General features: G+C 38.8%; 1 protein-coding gene across 7 annotated transcripts in view; it reads left to right on the top strand.

Moving 5' to 3' along the window:
- Positions 1–12,509, top strand: part of LOC125450767 (spindlin-W) — a 74,214-nt gene extending 61,705 nt beyond the window's left edge. For all 7 annotated transcript variants that reach the window (XM_059644614.1, XM_048526901.2, XM_059644613.1 and 4 more), the window contains 3 exons: positions 3,826–4,076; positions 4,216–4,452; positions 7,539–12,509. In XM_059644614.1, coding sequence (XP_059500597.1) covers positions 3,826–4,076; positions 4,216–4,452; positions 7,539–7,741 — 691 coding nt within the window. In that variant the 3' untranslated portion in view covers positions 7,742–12,509. The remainder of the gene's footprint in view (positions 1–3,825; positions 4,077–4,215; positions 4,453–7,538) is intronic.
- The last annotated feature ends 7,024 nt before the right edge of the window (positions 12,510–19,533 follow it).

The following is a 19,533-nucleotide window of genomic DNA, read 5'->3' as shown; positions in this document are numbered from 1 at the left end:
CCACAATAGGCTATTGTACAAAATGCGGAGGAATGGAATTGTGGGAGATATAGATCGCTATGACAGGTCGGCACAACATCAAGGGCCGAAGGGCCCGTACTGTGCTGTAATGTTCTATGTTCTATATAGCAGTTTGGATCGGAAATTGGCTTGCTGAAAGAAGACAGAGGGTCGTAGTTAACGGGAAATGTTCATCCTGGAGACCATTTACTAGTGGTGTACCGCAAGGGTCAGTGTTGGGTCCACTGCTGTTTGTCATTTTTATAAATGACCTGGATGAGGGCGTAGAAGGACGGGTTAGTAAATTTGCAGACGACACTTAAGGTCGGTGGAGTTGTGGATAGTGACAAAGGATGCTGTAGGTTGCAGAGAGACATAGATAAGCTGCAGAGCTGGGCTGAGAGGTGGCAAATGGAGTGTAATGCAGACCAGTGTGAGGTGATGCACTTTGGTAGGAGTAACCGGAAGGCAAAGTACAGGCCTAATGGTAAGATTCTTAGCAGTGTAGATGAGTAGAGAGCTCTCGGTGTCCATGTACACACATCCTTGAAAGTTGCCACCCAGGTTGACAGGGCTAAGAAGGCATACAGTGCTTTAGCTTTTATTAATAGAGGGATCGAGTTCCGGAACCAAGAGGTTATGGTGAAGCTGTACAAAACTCTGGTGCGGCTGCACTTGGAGTATTGTGTACAGTTCTGGTCACCGCATTATAAGAAGGATGTGGAAGCTTTGGAAAGGGTGCAGAGGAGATTTACTAGGATGTTGCCTGGTATGGAGGGAAGGTCTTACGAGGAAAGGCTGAGGGACTTGAGGTTGTTTTCATTAGAGAGAAGAAGGTTGAGAGGTGACTTAATTGAAACATTTAAAATAATCAGAGGGTTAGATAGGGTGGATAGGGAGAGTCTTTTTCCTAGGATGGTGATGGCGAGCACGAGGGGGCATAGCTTTAAATTGAGGGGTGAAAGATATAGGACAGATGTCAGAGGTAGTTTCTTTACTTAGAGAGTAGTAAGGGAATGGAACGCTTTGCCTGCAACGGTAGTAGATTCGCCAACTTTAGGTACATTTAAGTCGTCATTGGATAAGCGTATGGACGTACATGGAATAGTGTAGGTTAGATGGGCTTGAGATTGGTATGACAGGTCGGCACAACATCGAGGGCCGAAGGGCCTGTACTGTGCTGTAATGTTCTATGTTCTATGTTAAGAAAGCACAACGCCTCTTCTTCCTCGGACATCTTAGGAAATTCAACATGTCCATAAGTACTCTCCCCAACTTTTACAGATGCACCTTGGAAAGTATACAATCCACATGCATAATGGCCTGGTATGGCTGCTGCTCTGCTCAACTGTAAGAAGCTACAGAAGATTATGTGCACAGTCCAGACCATCACAAGCCAACCTCTTCTGATGAAGGATCTAGGCCTGAAACGTCAGCTTTTGTGCTCCTAAGAAGCTGCTTGGCCTGCTGTGTTCATCCAGCTGTATACCTTGTTATCTTGGATTCTCCAGCATCTGCAGCTCCTGTTATCTGTTCCATACATGGAATCTGTTTCCACTTGCCTTTCACACAGAAAGGCTGCCAGCATCACCAAAGACTGGTTCCGCCCCCACCCCCGGATTGCTCTTTTCCAACCTCTTGCATCAGAAGATACAGAAGCTTGAGCACGTGCACCAACGGGTTCAAGAACTGCTTCTTTCCTGCTGCTATTAGACTGCTGAATGGACCCCTCTAACTTCAAATAATTCTTAATCTTGTTAATGTTGATCTTGCTTCCCATGCCTCCCATACAGCCATAATCTTGTATGCCCCACTCTTTATAAGCACGCTATGTTTGTTGTGATCTGCCTGTGCTACTCTCGAAGCAAAGCTTTTCACTGTACTTTCGTACATGTGACTACAATAAATCAAACCAAGCAAATAATGGTAGGAAGGCATAAAACACAAAATCCTGAGAGGTAGAATTAACATATTTCAGAGTCATAAGATCTGCAACATGCACCATGCAGTTGCTGCCTGATTTCAGTTGAATGGCATGAGTGTTTCCAGTGCTCAGCAGTATTCTATAGTTTATACTCCTACACAGAGTCAACCAGAGATGATAACATACCTGGGGCAGTGTGTTGAAGACAGAATCCGGCTCAGCCCTGATGGAGTTCCACTTCAATAGTCAAATCTCTTCACTGAGGAAAATCAAAGGATCCGTTTTAAATGTTTATAGGATACAATTCACAACAACAGATTAGGAAAGAAAACTGCTGCAAGGATTGTTGGTACTGATGAAGGTGACAGATGCATTAAAAACAAACTTTATAGTGAATTGTTTTTAAATTTACTTGGGTTTAGAAGAAAGTACATCAATGTTTTGTTGAGTTCGTATCTTTCGTTGCCAGTGGGTACGTTGTGTTATTGTCCCAGTTGATATTATTACTGGACAAGTCATATCCCAGACTGAAATCTGGTTTGATAGATCATATCTTGTTTTGGTGTGGTTTTAATGAGATGGTGTCTTAATGAAATGTAAGTGCAGATTTGGTTTAAACAGTTGAAACAAAAGGAAATGAAGATAAAATAAAATTGTCCATGCTATTTACGTAATACTGTTTTACTTAATATGACTTTAAAGATTTTGAAACACTTGATCAAAAATATAATCCCATTAGTCCCAAAACACTCCTCTACAGATCCCCAAAAGCTTCCTTGTACAGTACTCTCCCATAAAAATGTTTGTCTAATTGTGACTTCAACTTCCCGTTTGGAAAATCTGTCTATCTTAAAGTTGATCTTTCATACTTCTCATTAAATAGTTTCTTCAGGGTGTAATCAAACGCATCTGGTCTAGGGCTTTCACTCAACACCTTAATCTAAGATTACCATGTTTTATGATTTCCCCTTGGGAGCACTGTTTTATATAACCATCTTCATCCAGGGCTTCTGCAGAACTGTCACAAACTGAAAACCAAAAAGATGAATTTTCTCCGCTGTTATGGTTGTTCCCTTAAGCTTGATGAAAATATGAGTCTCCTAACACAGCTTTAATGCATTAATGATTCCCTTGCTTAGTTGTAAACTTCCCTAATATAAATTTTAAAAACCATTAGTTCTGAAAGCTACCCCCCCAAGCTGTTTTAAAAGCAATCACCATGGCTACAGAACTACCTGCATGTTGACTTTTATCTCATCAGACACACACAAACTCATGTCACTATTCAAAAATCAAAAGTTGCATTACCTTAAATATATATAAATTACACAATCTACATTACAAGTATAGCATTGTTTGGCAAGGGTAGTTTATGAGTGAATCTCCACAGACCCAATGCTGCCTTGTATTTTCCCAGGTCAAAATGAAATCAGTTTTAGGAATCAAAATATTTCTCTCTTAACATTTCCATTATGGTTTCTATGCACTCCCTTGCAGTTTTGATTGTAGAAGGGCAGCTTAAGCTGTCTTTTGTCTGAATTTTATTCAAATGTTTTGATTGCTGGGTTACTAGCTATTTAGGAGGAACTAGTGAAATTGCATGCATTAGGTTCTTGTACCATTTTTAAAATCTTTCAATTGTACCAAAGATTAAAGAATTCCTGACAACATTTTCTGATCAATGTATTCAGAGCCATTATCATATATCTCTGGAGTAGATAGGGCTATAAATCTGGCCTCCTGGCTCGGAGGTAGTGACACTACAACGTGCACAAGAATCCTTTAAATGACTATTCTATGCTGTTATTCTATGACATTGTGTAGAAGACATAACTTGATTTACACTTGCTTAAAATTTCTAAATTATGAAATTTCTAAGTTATGAAATTTCCTTTATCCAGGAAACACCGTAGTAATATGGGGCCAAGCAAGACAGTTTCTCATTCACGACGGAACATTGTAGGTTGCAGAATTGAGCATGGATGGAAAGAACAAGGTGGAATAACACAGTGGAAAGGCACAGTTCTGGATCAAGTACCAGTAAATCCTGCACTTTACCTTATCAAATATGATGGATTTGACTGTGTATATGGCCTTGAACTTCACAAAGATGAAAGGGTCTTAGGATTTCGGGTCCTTCCGGATAGAGTTTGTAAGTGAAAATGACGTTTTAAGATCACAAAATCCAAATTTTCATTGTGCTAATTGAAGGGATATTTTATGTACTGTCACTAATGAACTACTTAAAAATATAAAGTACTTTCTGCACGTGCACTTTCTTTTGTTTTCAGCTGTATCTCGAATCAGTGATGTGGATCTGGCAGAAATGATGATAGGTAAAGCAGTTGAGCACATGTTTGAAAAAGATGATGATGGAGCTAAAGATGAGTGGCGGGGAATGGTGCTTGCACGTGCTCCAATCATGAACACGTGGTTTTATATTACCTATGAAAAGGATCCTGTCTTGTACATGTACCAACTTCTAGAAGACTACAGGGAAGGAGATTTGCGTATTATGCCTGACTCAAGTAAGTGCAAGGGAATTTTTATTTTTAAAGACAATTGTGTTTATATACAGTAATGATAGAAATTATTTTAGTTTCATATTGGTGAAGTAATAATGCATTTATACAGAGACTTTGGAATGTAGCATGGGATCTATGCAAACTTGAATCTGGACAGGGATATTGTTCGAATATTACAGCTGTCTCAATAAGATGACTAAGTACATACTCCACCATGAATCGCTACAGAAGTAATGATCTGATAATCCTTATTGTAAGCATCCTTAACGCTGTGGAATAGGACAATATATCATTCAGGCAAGCTCTGTTCCAATGGGTTGCTACACTTGTCTGTTCTAAATTATATGTAATTCTGCCAAGAAGTAGTGGTGGGGTTAGTTCCAAGGGAGAGAAATAAGTAGGTTCTTGGTAAGGAAATACTGCTTTTAGCTGTATTGGGTTGGAAGGCAATTGAACTATATGGGTTCTATGTAGGGAACTCAAAAGACAAGAACAGTTGGACATTTCTGTGCCATTACAACTGAGTCAGACACTTTGCGTTATAGAGTCAAACAGCACTGAAACAGACTCTTTGTTCTAACCAACCCATGCCAACCATAATCCCAAATGAAACTAGTCCCACTTGTCTGCTCCTGGCTCATATCCATCCAGACATTTCTTATTCATGTACTTATCTAAACGTCTTTTAAATTTCCTCTGGAAGTTCATTCCACAAATGAACCAATCTCTGTGTTTGAAAAGAAAATGCCCCTCATGTCTTTAATCATTATGGCACAGGAGGAGGCCCAGGATGGACATGACAAACAACTGCACCTCCTAGTTACAAACCTCTTCAACTCCCCCTCCCACTCCTTGGAAGACATGTCCGTCCTGGGCCTCCAGTGCCGCAACAATGCCACCTAAAGGCTGCAGGAACAGCACCTCGTATTTTGCTCGGGAACCCTGCAGTCCAGTGGTCTTAGTGTGGACTTTACAAGCTTCAAAGTCTTCCCACCCCAACCTCATTCCAAAAGCAGCCCAGCTCATCCCTGCTTTCTTGACCTGTCCGTCTTTTCTCCCACCTATCTGCTCCTCCCACCTCCTACCCACCAGCCTCATCCCTGGCTCCTTGATCTGTCTGTCTTCCCTCAACTGACCAACCCCCATCCCAACTCCCTACCAACATTCACCTTTACTAGCTCCATCCCCACCTCCTTGACGTGTCTGTCTTCTCTCCACCTATCTCCTTTATCCACCTTCCATCATTGCCTCCCACCCCCTCTATACATTCCAGAGTCCGCTTCCTCTCCCTCACTTCTGAAGAAGGGTCCAGACCCAAAATGTCAGCTTTCCTGATCATTTGGTGCTACCTGGCTTGCTGTGTTCATCCAGCACTACACCTTTTCTTACCAGCATCGGCAGTTCCTACTATCTCTGTCCTTAATCATTCTTTGCCTCTCCAAATGCATATAAATCTTATCGTTCAGAATCACTCTAACAACTCACCCAGCACTGAAGTCAGACTCACAGGCCTATAGTTCCCAGGCTTCTCATTCAATCTCTTCTTAAACAAAGGCACAACATTCTCCAGTTATCTGGCACCTCACCTGTATTTATAGGTAGAAATATTTCTGTAAAGGGCCTGGCAGCTTCCTCCCTAACTTCCCACAAAGTCATGAGATACAGTAGATGTGGTCCCAGAGATTTATCCACCTTTTATATTTTCTAAGACTTCCAGCCCATCCTTTTTTTTAATGTGAACTGTTTTCAAAACATCAATATTTATTTCCTCACGTTCTCTAGCCAACATTTCTTTCTCCACAGTAAAAAAAACTAATGTGAAATATTATTTGGTATTTCTCCCACCTCCTGAGGTTCAACACAAAAATGACATCTTTGATCTTTAAGTGGCCTTACTGTGTATCATTGCTGTCTTGCTCCTGAAGTGCTTTAAAATCTCTTGATTATCCTTAGCCTTGGAAAATAAAGTTATCTCACATCATCTTCTCTTTGCCTTCCTGATCTTCCTCCTCTTTTATAGTGTTCAAGAGATTCATTTGAACCCTGTTGTTCAGATCTGTTGTATGATTCCTTTTTTTTATTCTTGACTAGGAGCTCATTATCTTCATTAATCCATTGTTCTCTAATCCTACCAGCCTGTCATTTCACTGAACAGGAACCTATGACTCAACTCTCATTATCACACTGCCAAAAGTCTCCCACTTATCAGATGTCTCTTTGCTCACTAACAGTTTACTCCAATTAATTTTTTTGAAAGTACTTGTCTCGTACCATTAAAATTTAATTTACTCCAGTTAAAAAGTTTAAAATTTATGGAAGGCTTATCCTTTTCCATAACTATTTTCAAACAAACAGAATTCTGATCACTAGACCCAAAGTATTCCTCCACTATCATTTCAGTCACTTTCCATGTCTTGTTACCCAAGAGAAGGTCAAGCTCTTTCTCTAGTAGGAACATTTACAATTTGATAAATAGAATTTTCTTGTACATGTTCGACAAATTTAGCACAGGTTTGATAAATGGCTGAATGTTGGCGTCAGGGCTCTCAATATTCTGAGAGTCTTGACACTTTACAAGAAGCTGTATGCCTGAATAGTTAGTACAGTTTTGGCATTGGGGCTTGAAACTAATCTGAGATTTACTTAAATTTAACATTGATTTAGTATACTTCATGTTGTAATGAAGAATGTATTTAGCTGCAGTCTGTTTACCATTTAATTGTTGGGTATCACTAGTGCATTTCTTTGCTGAAAAGTGCTTTTGATATATGGCCCCTCTGTAAACTTGGTTTCTTTTTACTGTGACAGACATCGGTGACCATGAGATGTTTGCTGAATGTGCCCATACCATAAGGGTACAAATTACACTGCCATATTCTCTACATTGACTTTCTTTTATACTTACTATACATGCTACAATATCAGTTACTGATTTCAGGCAGCCAAAAAATGTAATTGAACACAGATCTTGTCATGGTTCAAGTATTTCCCAATGAAAGTATATACGCTTTATCCTCTTAAGGATGGAGACATAGCATTCAATAGACTTGTAGCTTTGCTGATGTTTAGTTCAATTTCTAATTTCACAGATAATGATTCTCCGCCAGCTGAGAGAGAGCCAGGAGAAGTTGTAGACAGCTTGGTGGGTAAACAAGTCGAATATGCCAAAGAAGATGGCTCAAAGAGGACTGGCATGGTCATCCATCAAGTAGAAGCAAAACCATCAGTGTATTTTATCAAGTTTGATGATGATTTCCACATTTATGTCTATGATTTGGTAAAAACATCTTAGACACACTTTCATAGCGCAGTGGGAAGGCCATATTGGCCAACACATGAACTATTTCCACATGCAGACTTTGATAGACGAGGCTTCAAAAAGCCCAGTAAGCTATTGTGATTTCACAATCTCTGCCATTGACAACAAATAAAACAAGTTTGAATCAGCCAAATGGTTCTACTAATGTTACCATTTATGATGGTTTGAATGCAAGAGGGTTACTTGCAGAAGAAGCAATCTAAAACCAGTATTTTAGAATAAGGGAACTAGGTTTCCAGGGTACTTTGTCACCCATGGGAAACAATAGGGGTTTCAAGGTACAAACCTAAATTAGAGTCTGGAAATGAAATGAAAATGTATCAGTATAAGACAAATTATAATCGAACTTTCTGAATTGAAAAATAATTTTTAAAAAAGGATTAGACAATATTCAGTCTTATAATATGTTTCTGTGTTGATCTTTCTTTCGACAACTTGGTCCTTTTCTGAAATCAAGTACATCTTGTTTGATCTTGAAGAAAGCTGCAAATTTATTAGAATATCATTAAAATACCTTTTGATCTTGATAAAACTGCAATGAGCCATACATGTTAAAGGAACTGCACTTGAACATTTTTCTTAAATCCTTTTTGTTAAAAAAGAAGCAGAACTTAGGTAAATTTATTTAGTTATGTAGTGAAAGTACATATATGAAAGGTGAAATTAAGTATGTGAACTTCATCAATATGGGAAAGGAACAGGGATGAAGAGTAAGTTGTGAAAGTCTGTAGAAAATGTAGTCACTAAAGTATTTATAATTACCAAGGGTCTCCTAATACAAAAGTGATTCTTTTTAAAATTCCTTCTTGGGTATTATCTGGCCCTATTGCGAGGTGTACTTTATTTTTGAACTGCTGCTGTGTGTCCTGAACGTGACCGTTCTGAAACAAATGAGTTGCTTCAAAGTTCATTTCCTAGGCAGCTTAAATAACCACATTGTTGAGTTGCATATAAGCCTGATTTGACACAGACAGTTGGTTTCCTTCCCTATAAAACATTAGTGAACCAGTTGGGTTTTTCCAACAGTCCAACGATTTAGTTTCCTCTTTATTGATTGATTGTATAAATTCAAATATCAAATGACCTAGTTCTGTGGAATCTTATAAGAGAGGGTGTCTGAAATGAGTGTATTATTACTTTGTATATTTATACCTGCCAAATTATTCTTGTTTTACCTTGGCTGGCTTTTTTATGTAATGATACATGTCATCCACCTTGAGAAAAGTACATCACTTGTGCGAAGAAGGTACACATTTAATTGATTATAATATTTTAATTCTGACGGTTTCCGCTGAGTAACCTTAATAAACGTGAACTGTGTAATGTAGCTGAAGTAACTCCTAGATTGAATCTAGCTGATTTGGAGTGAATATTGATAAAACTAAATATAATACTTTTAAAATGCATTGTGCAAAATAACATGTAAGCTGACAAAGATAACATTTTCTTTTAAAAGAAAATTCCATTAACATCCCTAAGCTACTTGTCTATTAAATCTCTAAAGTTACATGTCAGAATAATCTATAAAAATAAATTTCTGTCAATGCTCAGTAAGAACTTCCACTCAACAACAATAATAAAATCAATGTTCGCAAAACTGCTGTTTTCTAGATGTCATTGGGATTAACTGAGTAGAATGGCAATCCAGATGACACAGTCTGTATTTCCAAATGCTGCTGATCGTAGCTTTCAAACAAGAATATTTTACAACAAGTACAAATAAGAGCACATTATGCCTCTGAGGAAAGTCACCCGCCTTGGAATTTAGAAATGATTTAGAACATTGTATCTAAAATAACTAAGCACTACATGAGGCTACATAATGTTTTCCTTACTACACCTTTTGGAACTTCTGGTACCATGTGCATTTCAAAGTATTCCAGATGGAATTTCAAGTTATACCATAGCTTTATAACCACGGTCTGTACTCCTATTAAAATATACTAGCATTTCTGATTTCGTGACGTGAGGGAAGTGTAAACTTTAACAATGTATAACTTTTATATAGATGTTTTCTCTCAGATTGTTAAAGTTCGAACTCTTTCAATTCCTCCACCACCATCATGATGCTTGATGTTTCCTCAGTCTCTCTTGATATTGGTGATATACACTGCGATATGATTCTACGGACACTGGTAGAAAATACCTCCCCCAAGTGAATGATTAACATTTATAAATCTAATTATTGCAGGATCGCAAAAGAGGCGTAATATCAGAATGCAGATAGAGCCACTGTGTAGTGAACAGAGTTAGTATGTTTCTGTACTTTTATTTGTCCCTCCTTTAGTGATTGAAATCTCCTTCCGCATGGTGTGCAAACATTACAGTTGACCCTAACTAGCTGCATAAACTGGAGCTTTCCCTATCTATAAATTCTACGTCATATCACAGTGCATATATAAATTGAGTCATTGGGAATTCTAAAATTATACCTTTCAAATCAAATTTTATTACCATTGTGTATAAAATATTTCACCTTTATTGTGAACACAACTTTGTGGTGGATCTGTTATGACGCAGTTTTAAATTTTGGTTTTGAGAGACCTTCACATGAAAATTTCATCTTTGTTGCTCCTCCTTTAATATAGGAGTAGATATGAATTTTAGCCTTTTGTGTATTCTTCGTTGCGCTAAGCCATTGGTCTTAATTGACTGCATGTAGTCCTGTGAACGTATGCCTGCTTGGTTAATTCATAACACAGTATATTTCTTATGTAAATGGTACTGTTTTAAATATTCTTTTCAAAGTTCTTTCATGCACTGGCCCAACAATTTGTAATTCAGAAGTGATTTACTTGTGCTCCTGCTCTTAATTCTAGTACTGTATGCTAGAATAACCAATATAACAATTTTTAAAAAATACTGCTGTATCATAGGTTTTTAAACTTCAGTTATTTTTCTTAGACAAATCTTTAATGTGTTTATTCCTTGAGCTACCTTAATCTTTACTTGCAGTTAAATCGACAAGCGTTTTCAAGAGTCTATGGTGGAATATTGACTGTTTGTAAAAACCCTGCTTTTATGTAATTTTTGGAAAGGAATTCTGAATCTGGACACCAAGAATTACAATACTAAGGATTCTTTAAAGGACATATATTCACTTTATTTATTTAAGTTGTAATTCTTTATCTTATGGCTTGTACCTAAAATGTGGTGTGCCAGACACCATTTATAAATGCATTACTGATGTTTAATCTGAAAATGACCACATGAACGAACTGTATTCCTCCAGTATTCCAATGTGGGCAACCAAAGGCAGGTTACTGTGTTCTTTTAAAATAACTTCTGCTAGGAAATAGCCCCTTGATGCTGTATTATGAGGCAGTTCTAACCCAGCTAAATCTCTGCATTGTTAACAGGGAGTTTAAACCAATTCATCAGATCTGCAACTCAGTATTGGCAGAATTTCTGCAAGATTTGTTAATTTGTAAATGTTTCTAGAGTAAGGTTTGCTAGAAGATTTTAAATCACATCCTTATTTGTAGTTGGGCCAAATGTTACTTCATATTTTAGATCTTTCTGCAGAAACATAAATTGGGCAGGGAACACCAAATTAACAAATTGATCTTCAAACAGAATTTCTTACAGATATGAATGCAATGCTCTCATGATCTTGATTAACAGTAGAACTTTTCTGGGGATATCCAACATTGATTTATAAAATAATTCCTGGAGCTTGCGGTTGTAACTGACACAATCTTGGATATGTATTTAAAAAGTAGTTGATCATTTAACTTGGGTTGAATAACTACTGTGTGTGAAGTACGGATTCTGTAGTGTGATTTTTTTTTTTTAGAAATGCAAATCTTGTGTTTTCTGCATGTTCTAATGTTTCACATAATCTGCATTGCATGTAACACTTTTTTAGGTTGCCTGCTTGCTTATCGTATTGTCTGATTGTTAGCTAGGATGAAATGCATCGATTTTAGAACAGTGCCAAATGTGGTGGCTTATGTCTTAAAAGGGACCATACTTTTTCCTTTTTTCTCAGAGCGATGGGGGTGGTAGGGAGGTAGGAAATTCTTCAGTCAATTACTAAATGTGAAAAAGCTAGGTTTACCTTTTTTTAAACATGTATCTCCACCCCTCTTGTAATCAGAACATTAAAAAAAAATGTTTGTGCCAAGTCTGGTAAAGATACAAGTTTGAAATTGTACTTATTGGCGCTTTTAAGCTTAAGGGGCCTTTTGTTATTAAAGTAAAACGCACAAAATGAGCATTTATTGACACTTGTGCCTTGAGCTTGTTGCTTTTTTCTCTTGTCAATCTGGCATTTGTTATACAGTTAATTTAGTTCAGATGGTGGTATAATAGAGATAAACGTAGGAGGGAGCTTGATATTGGACGTCATGATTTGACTCACTTTTGTGGGGAGAAAAAGTCCACTATTTCCATGTTACTAAGTTTTTGAAATGTTCTTGAATAAGGGGGGAGACTATCACCTTTAGAATACAGTTGCAAAATGTATGGTCCTTCAATAGTTACAATGCTTTTTAAAGAAAACCCAGCTTAACAGTTCATGGTATATGTATAGTTAAAATGCAATGTTGATGTTTGCTTCTGGAGTTCAGCAAATTTTCATGTATAGACGTTGTAGATTACGTTGCTGTATGCCATTAGATCTGTAAACATTTCACATCTTAAAATCTGTTTACGTATGTAAGGTTTTTTATAATTATGTTGTATAAACTTTAAACAATAAATTTCTGTGCAGTTTAAATGCGTATAAAACGCATTTTAACCACTGTTTTTGAAATTCTTATTGAACTAGAACACATTTGGCAAGAACATTGGTATTAACACATCCTAATGAATAGCAAGTCTAAGATGTGACATCTTCAGTACTGCTGCACTTACAAGTGTAGCAACATGTGTGTAATCTGGTATGCATGGGAAACAGATGATGCTGGTTTTTTAAAAAAAACTCCAATGATCATGAGGAAGTTATCACTCCAGCAACAACAGTGGAAGAAGTGGAAAAAGCCGACACAGACAGATTTTTATTCAGTGAAGGGACATGGTAATGTAGAAAGGAAGAAAATTGGAGCTGAGAATTATCAGGTCAGGCATAATTTCATTGAATGGTGAAGCAGTTTTGATGGATTGAATGGCATATGAGAAGTCTTATGTGCATTGTCTTATGTAGGGATGCTTTTGAGTTCTTCAGTAAAAAGGGCAGATAGTTTATAGACAACAATGTATGTCCTTTATAAAGTTTTGTAGAGAACACAATAACTAAATTGCTATTAATAAAAAGGACAGTGACACCTGAACCGAAAACAAATCCTGCTCTGCACTTGTACTGAGCCGCTCCTCCTGTATCACTTCCTGGCTGGTCACAGAGTGTTGCTTCTTATGAATAGCTCAAGCATTGTTGCATAAAGGGAAAGATACACAATTCAGAGCAAGATAAATTTAAGTAGTTTTAAATCGGCAAGTGTAAATGGTTTATGGCTGTTGAGGGGATCTTGGAGATTCAAGTCAATGGGACGTTTTAGTTGCCACGGTGCTAGATAACCTGTATTTTACTTAATAGTTTGCTGGAAATTTTTCTCATTGGTCCCTAAATGATGGATTACTCCAGTTTGTAACATTATCACACTTATTTGTAGGGACACTGATCCTGTGAGCAATCAAGATTTACATAATTTTGGACGAGCTAGTTTCCAATGTTCATGTTAGATGTTGAGTTCTTCCATGACGGTGTTCCATGACTTGAATCAAAGCTTTGTATATTCTAATTGTCTTTGGAGTGGATTATAATCCCTGCATATCCTTTTGGGATGCAGCTATCTTCCGTCCTGTGCACATGTTCTATTAATTCAATATTCCACATTTTTGGAGAGCTGCCACTGTTGTTTTGCACTGGAATTGGTTAAAGAGAAACATGGCTTGTTCTAAAGCATATGCCTTCAATATTGCCATCAAGGTGTTGTCAGAACCTGTAGGCTTTTCCATGCCCAGCGCATTCAACATCATCTTGAAACCAACTGCAATGAAACTAGTGACCTGTAGGTTGACATGTATGATCTAGGGATGTTGGAATTCTATGATAATGTGGTTTCCATTCCAGTTCGTGAGTACAAGATCAGCATTTACTTGAGTTTATTGTGCAAGTCCAATTTTTATAAATGATTTGGATGAAGTTTTAGAAGGTATGGTTGCTAACTTTGCTTACAAGACGTAGGTCAGAAAGTGAGTTGTGAACAGGACATAAGACTACAAATTGACATACGGTTTAAGTGGGCAAAGATCTGGCAAATGGAGTGCAGTATGGGAAATGTTGAAATTGTTTTGGCAGGAAGAGTGAAGCATATTTTCTAATTGGTGAGATATTACAGTACTCTGCAAGTATAGTAACTATGCATTGCTGGATGTCCCATTTCCAGGCACTTGATCTGTCATTGCCTGAAAAATCATAGATAGCTCGTGAAGCAGGCAAGCCCTAATTACTCCAAACTTACTTTGAGCAAAATTATCAATATCAGGAATATTGTTGGGAAATCAGCATGATGGCTAGTTGCAGCACTTCATGATCATTGATGATCATAGATTCCTGACATTGGCCACACTCAAATCTGACCATTGTGTTAGCGTTTACTTGAACTTATTCTGCAAATTCAACAACAAATAATGAGGAATGTAAATGGAATGTTGGCTGTTATTGTAAATTGGATAAAAGGGAAATCCTATTACAATAGCACATGGCATTTGTGAAACCACATCTGGAGGACTGTGAACGTTTTTGGTCTTAAGAAGGATGTACTTGCACTGGGGAAACAGTTCAGAGAAGATTCACTATGTAGATTCCTGGGATGAGAAGGAATTGACTTATGAAGTAAGACTGGCTCTTACTTGTTGAATAATGTATGATCTTACTGAAATGCACAGGATTCTGAGAGTAGATGCTAAAGGGATGATTTCCTTTGAGGAATCTAAAACAAGTCACAGTATTGAATAAGGAATGTATATATTACCTTTGTTCTCATCAGAGTATTAAGTGAGTAGAGGTAGTCTACTAACGGCAAGAGAAACTTGCACAGCGTATCTGAATGACTACTGCCCAATGGCTCTGATCTCCATAATTATGGAGTGCTTTGAGAGGATAGTCATGGCTCACATCAACTCCAGCCGTCCAGCCTGCTTTGACCCCTTGTAATTTGCTTACTGTCACAACAGGTCCATAGCAAACGCCATCTCCTTGGCCTTACACTTATCCCTGGAAAATCTGGATAACAAAGATACCTACGTCAAGCTCCCACTTATTGACTTCAGCACTACCTTCAATATCGTAATTCCAACCAAACTAATCTCCTCCAAACTCCAAGACCAATGTTTCTGCTCCACCCTCTGCAACTGGATCCTTGATTTCGTGATCCACAGTCTGCAATGGGCAACAGCACCTCTTCTACAATAATCCTCAAAGCTGGCACCTTGTAAGGCTATATACTCAGCTCCTTGTCATACTCCCTGTACTCTCATCAGTGTGGGGCAAAATTCTATGCAAATTCCATCTACAAGTTCACTGACGACGACACCACTTTAGGCTGGATCTCTGTCAAGGATGAGACAGAATATAGGAAAGACAGTGCTTGGTGGTGTGCTGTAAAGAAAATATAATCTCCCTCAAAGTTGCTAGTCATTGACTTCAGGAAGCAAGGTGGAAGGCACATATCTGTCTATGTCAATGGTGCTGAGGTGGAGATGGTCAAGAATGTCAAGTTCCTATGAGTGACGATTGCCAACTGTCTATCCTAGTCCACCCATATTGAAATATGGTCAAAAATGCACAACAGTGCCTCCTGCCTCAGGAGATGAAGAAAATTCAGCATGTCTATAAAAGACTATTACCAATTTTTATAGATGCATGTTGGAAAGCGTCCTTTCTGGATGCATCACAGCTTGGTATAGCATCTGCTCTGTCCACGATCATTAGAAACTATAACTTTGTGAACACAGCCAGTCCAATGTGCAAGCCAACCTTCCATCCATTGAGTCCATCTATACCTCTTGCTACCTTGGGAAAGCAGCCAACATAATTAAAGACCCCTCCTACTCCAGTTATAATCTCTTTTAACTTCTCTGTCAGGCAGAAAATACAAAAGCTTGACCATGTATTACTAGATTTAGGAACAGCTTCTTCCCTGCTGTTGTTATTCTATTGACTGGGCCCTCTCAAGTGTTAAATGTAACATTGCTCTCATTCTTTGTGCACCTTCTCTTCACTCATGTTCTATTACCTGAGTGCACTTTGTAAGGTATGATCTGCCTGTAATGCACGCAAAAGAAAACTTTGACGTGTGTACCTAGGTACAGTGTAATAATAAATCAAATCAAAAGAAAATTGGTTACACATAAAGCTGCTCACTTCTTAGAAGGCAACATGAATTGGTAAAGTCAGTCACGATACGACAATATCGGAGTTCTTTGGGATCCGCAGTGCTGTTCTGGCACAAATTCTTTGGCATGTTTTCTTACTGTTGGTATCACGTATAGCGTCATCGGAACAGGATGGATTGAAAATTGTTCATCCTTGCTCATCTGAGATCAAAGAGTTGCTGTAAGCTGATTATGATATATTGAGCATTTATTTTGACGGACTCTTTCAACAGCAAATGGCACTTAAGCCTGTAAAATGTTTGATGTGACCATCATATGGAGGAAATAAATATCATTGCCCATGATGTTACTGCACTACCAACTATTAACTTTGATGCAGAAATCACTATGTTCATTGTTCAAGGTTGCAGCTGGTATGTCCAAGCTGAGTAAGAACGTGTGGAATAAAAGCAACCTGACCACTTAAATCAAATTGTGAATCTACCAAGTTTGCTCATGTGTATACCCCTCTAGAGTCATGAGACTTGGACAAAAACATGCTGGCCTGGAGGCAAAGCTCAACAATTTCAACCTTTGCAATCTCAAAATTATACAGTGATATGGTGTGGAAGAGGCTGTTTGGCTCATTAAGTATGTTAATTAGATCAGCATAATGAATACTAAATGAATAATGTTGGCATTGGCTCAACTGTGTTCCTTGTATAGATCCAATATATCCAAATTTCTGTTCTGAGGTGAACTGACAGCCTGTATCAATGCCACAAATACCTCATCAAATAAGAGATGAAGATGAGACAAATCCATAGGCACAACTAGGAGACTTCTGGAGGCTGACTAATGAGATGAACAGCAGAAAAGGTGAGGGGAAATAGAAAATTCAACTGGCTGAGAGAAAGGTCCAAACCAAAAAAAATCTATCACCTTGGTCAGTTGTCTTCATCTAGAACCTATGCAGCAGAAACTACTATGTTAGAGTACATCAAGCAATATTTAACATATAATTGGCTGTCATGGTTCCAAGAAGGAAGACTGTCACAAAAAGTACTATCTCTGCAGCTTTTGTTAGTTCAGTGAGGTGGCTGTTATGTTGAACCGCTTGCAAACAAAAAACTTAAAATACGGTTACTGACTTGCATTGGTATCGTCAGAAGGCGAGCAAGATATAACTGCATACGTTGGTGATATTATGGAATGTAGAACCTGCTTAAGTGAACTAAACAGTTAAATCTCGTTTTCCTCTTTTTGATTTATCACTTATCTGTGTCTGTCTATCTTTATGTGAGAATGGGGATTAGATTTCAAGAGTCCAATCCAATCCTTTCACAATTTCACTATGCTACTGATACAACCAATGCAAAACTGCCACTAGCTGAAGACCGAATGGATATCAAACCAGGCACTATAGCTGGCTTTATCATTAGAAAATAAGGCAAGTGGGGCCTAAGAGACAGGGTATTCAACTGAAAGGGACACCCTAGCCAGGCTAGCTGATCTTGGGGAACACCGTTTGAGTGAAGGCAATTGCATAACCTCACTCAGGACACGGTGGCTCAGTGGTTAGCACTGCAGCCTCACAGTGCTAGAGACCCAGGTTCGATTCCAGCCTCGGGTAACTGTCTGTGCGAAGTTTGCACATTCTCCCCGTGTCTGCGTGGGTTTCCTCCGGGTGCTCCGGTTTCCTCCCACTGTCCAAAGATGTGCAGGCTAGGTGGATTGGCCATGCTAAATTGCCCACAGTGTTCAGGGGTGTGTGGGTTATAGGGGGATGGGCCTGGGTGGGATGCCTCAAGGGGCGCTGTGGACTTGTTGGGCCAAAATGGGCCTGTTTCCACACTGTAGGGAATCTAATCTAATCTAATATCCTTAACAGAGGGACTCTAGGTCAGCCCACAGCAAAACCCCAAAACAAAGCCAAGCCTCGGGTAAATGGTTCAAATTTTCTTGAGGAGCGAGGACAGCAGGCCCTTGTAGTTGCTGCTGCTATGCAGACTCAAGACAGATTCGAGTCCCACAAGGCCTGAACTGACTAGTATCCCAGAAAATGCATACCCTGGAAAAGCCACGTGCACCTGATTTGGAACAGTTAAATCGCTTAGCTAAATCAGAACCAATCAAATTAAATATCTGGTTAAATGGTCACCCAGTTCTAATGGAGGTAAACATGAGTGATTGCAGAACCAGTCTTTAGACCAAAATTCGCTCTGCACTCCAACCCGTAAATTTGTATAAGATCTTGGCCAGGCTGAGAACTAATACCTGGGAACACTAGGTTCAACTTCGGGTCTGGTCACTTGTAAGAAGCTGCTGGTTCAGTTACTCTGATTGTAGTAAAAGACTTGTACCCAAGCTTGCTAGGGTGAAATTGGTTCAGAAAGATTCAACTTGACTGGCACAATATTTTTTGACAGAAAATGGCTGGCTACGTTCTAAGTAAATACTCATAGGTTTTTAAGGGTCTAGGGACTATCAAAGGGGCCATAATCACCTTACATATTGACCAAGAAGCAATTCCATGATTCTGCAAGTGCGATCTGCCTTGTATGCAAAAGTAGGGGCAGAAAACAGGAGCTGGAAAGTGAATGAATCAACAAACCAGTTTGCAGAATAGGCATCACCGATCATATAAACTGTGAAGCCCAATGGGTCTGTTCGCATTTCTGGGGATTTCAAACAAACAGTAAACCATGTTTTGCAGCTGGATATATACTCAGCCTCTTGTGTAGAGACCTTATACATAAATCTGGTGGAGGTGGTGGGGGGGAGAGGGTAAGCTGCTGTCCTTCACGAAATTGCAACCTCACAAATGGGGCAGAAGAAATTCATAACCAGAACATGCAGCAAGGCTGACTGAACGCATGGGTTCTCCTCCTCCACCTATCATCAAAGAAACCAGAGGATGAGATGGACACAGCAGATGTTGCATTGTTAACGCCATTACTGCTTGAAGAAGATAAAATTTTAACCAATGATGCTCCAGGCACAAGAGGTGTGTTTACGGTCCAGTACATGCCACCTGTATCCACGGCAGAGTGGGAGAAACCAGACCTGGTGCAAAAAGGCCCCAAGAGAAACTACAGGGAAAAAAAGCTGTATGAAGTGTAGGTATGTAGTGATCAGCATGAGGTCAACCAGGTCACCCTCATAGAATATAAGTGCCTTTATAATTCAGGCGGTTGGTCCAGGAGCTGGCTTTGAGCTAGCTGCATCAGTGTTGTGTACTGTGCCTGCTGCAATAAAGGGTAACTTGGTGACAGGATACCGGTTTTAGTGGAGTTATTTGAACAGCTACAGGGAAATGAACTCTTATTTATTTTGATTACCCCCCTTCTGTCTTGTTTGCATGACAGACTTATTTTCTCCTATTAGCACTTTTTCATCTATATCACTTTTTGCTTACCATCAGCATTCCTTTTGCTTTTTTCTGT

Source organism: Stegostoma tigrinum, chromosome 3 (genome assembly GCF_030684315.1).
Source record: "Stegostoma tigrinum isolate sSteTig4 chromosome 3, sSteTig4.hap1, whole genome shotgun sequence".
NCBI lineage: Eukaryota > Metazoa > Chordata > Chondrichthyes > Orectolobiformes > Stegostomatidae > Stegostoma > Stegostoma tigrinum.
The sequence above is the reverse complement of the archived record's forward strand: the minus strand, read 5'-3'. Positions and strand labels throughout refer to the sequence as shown.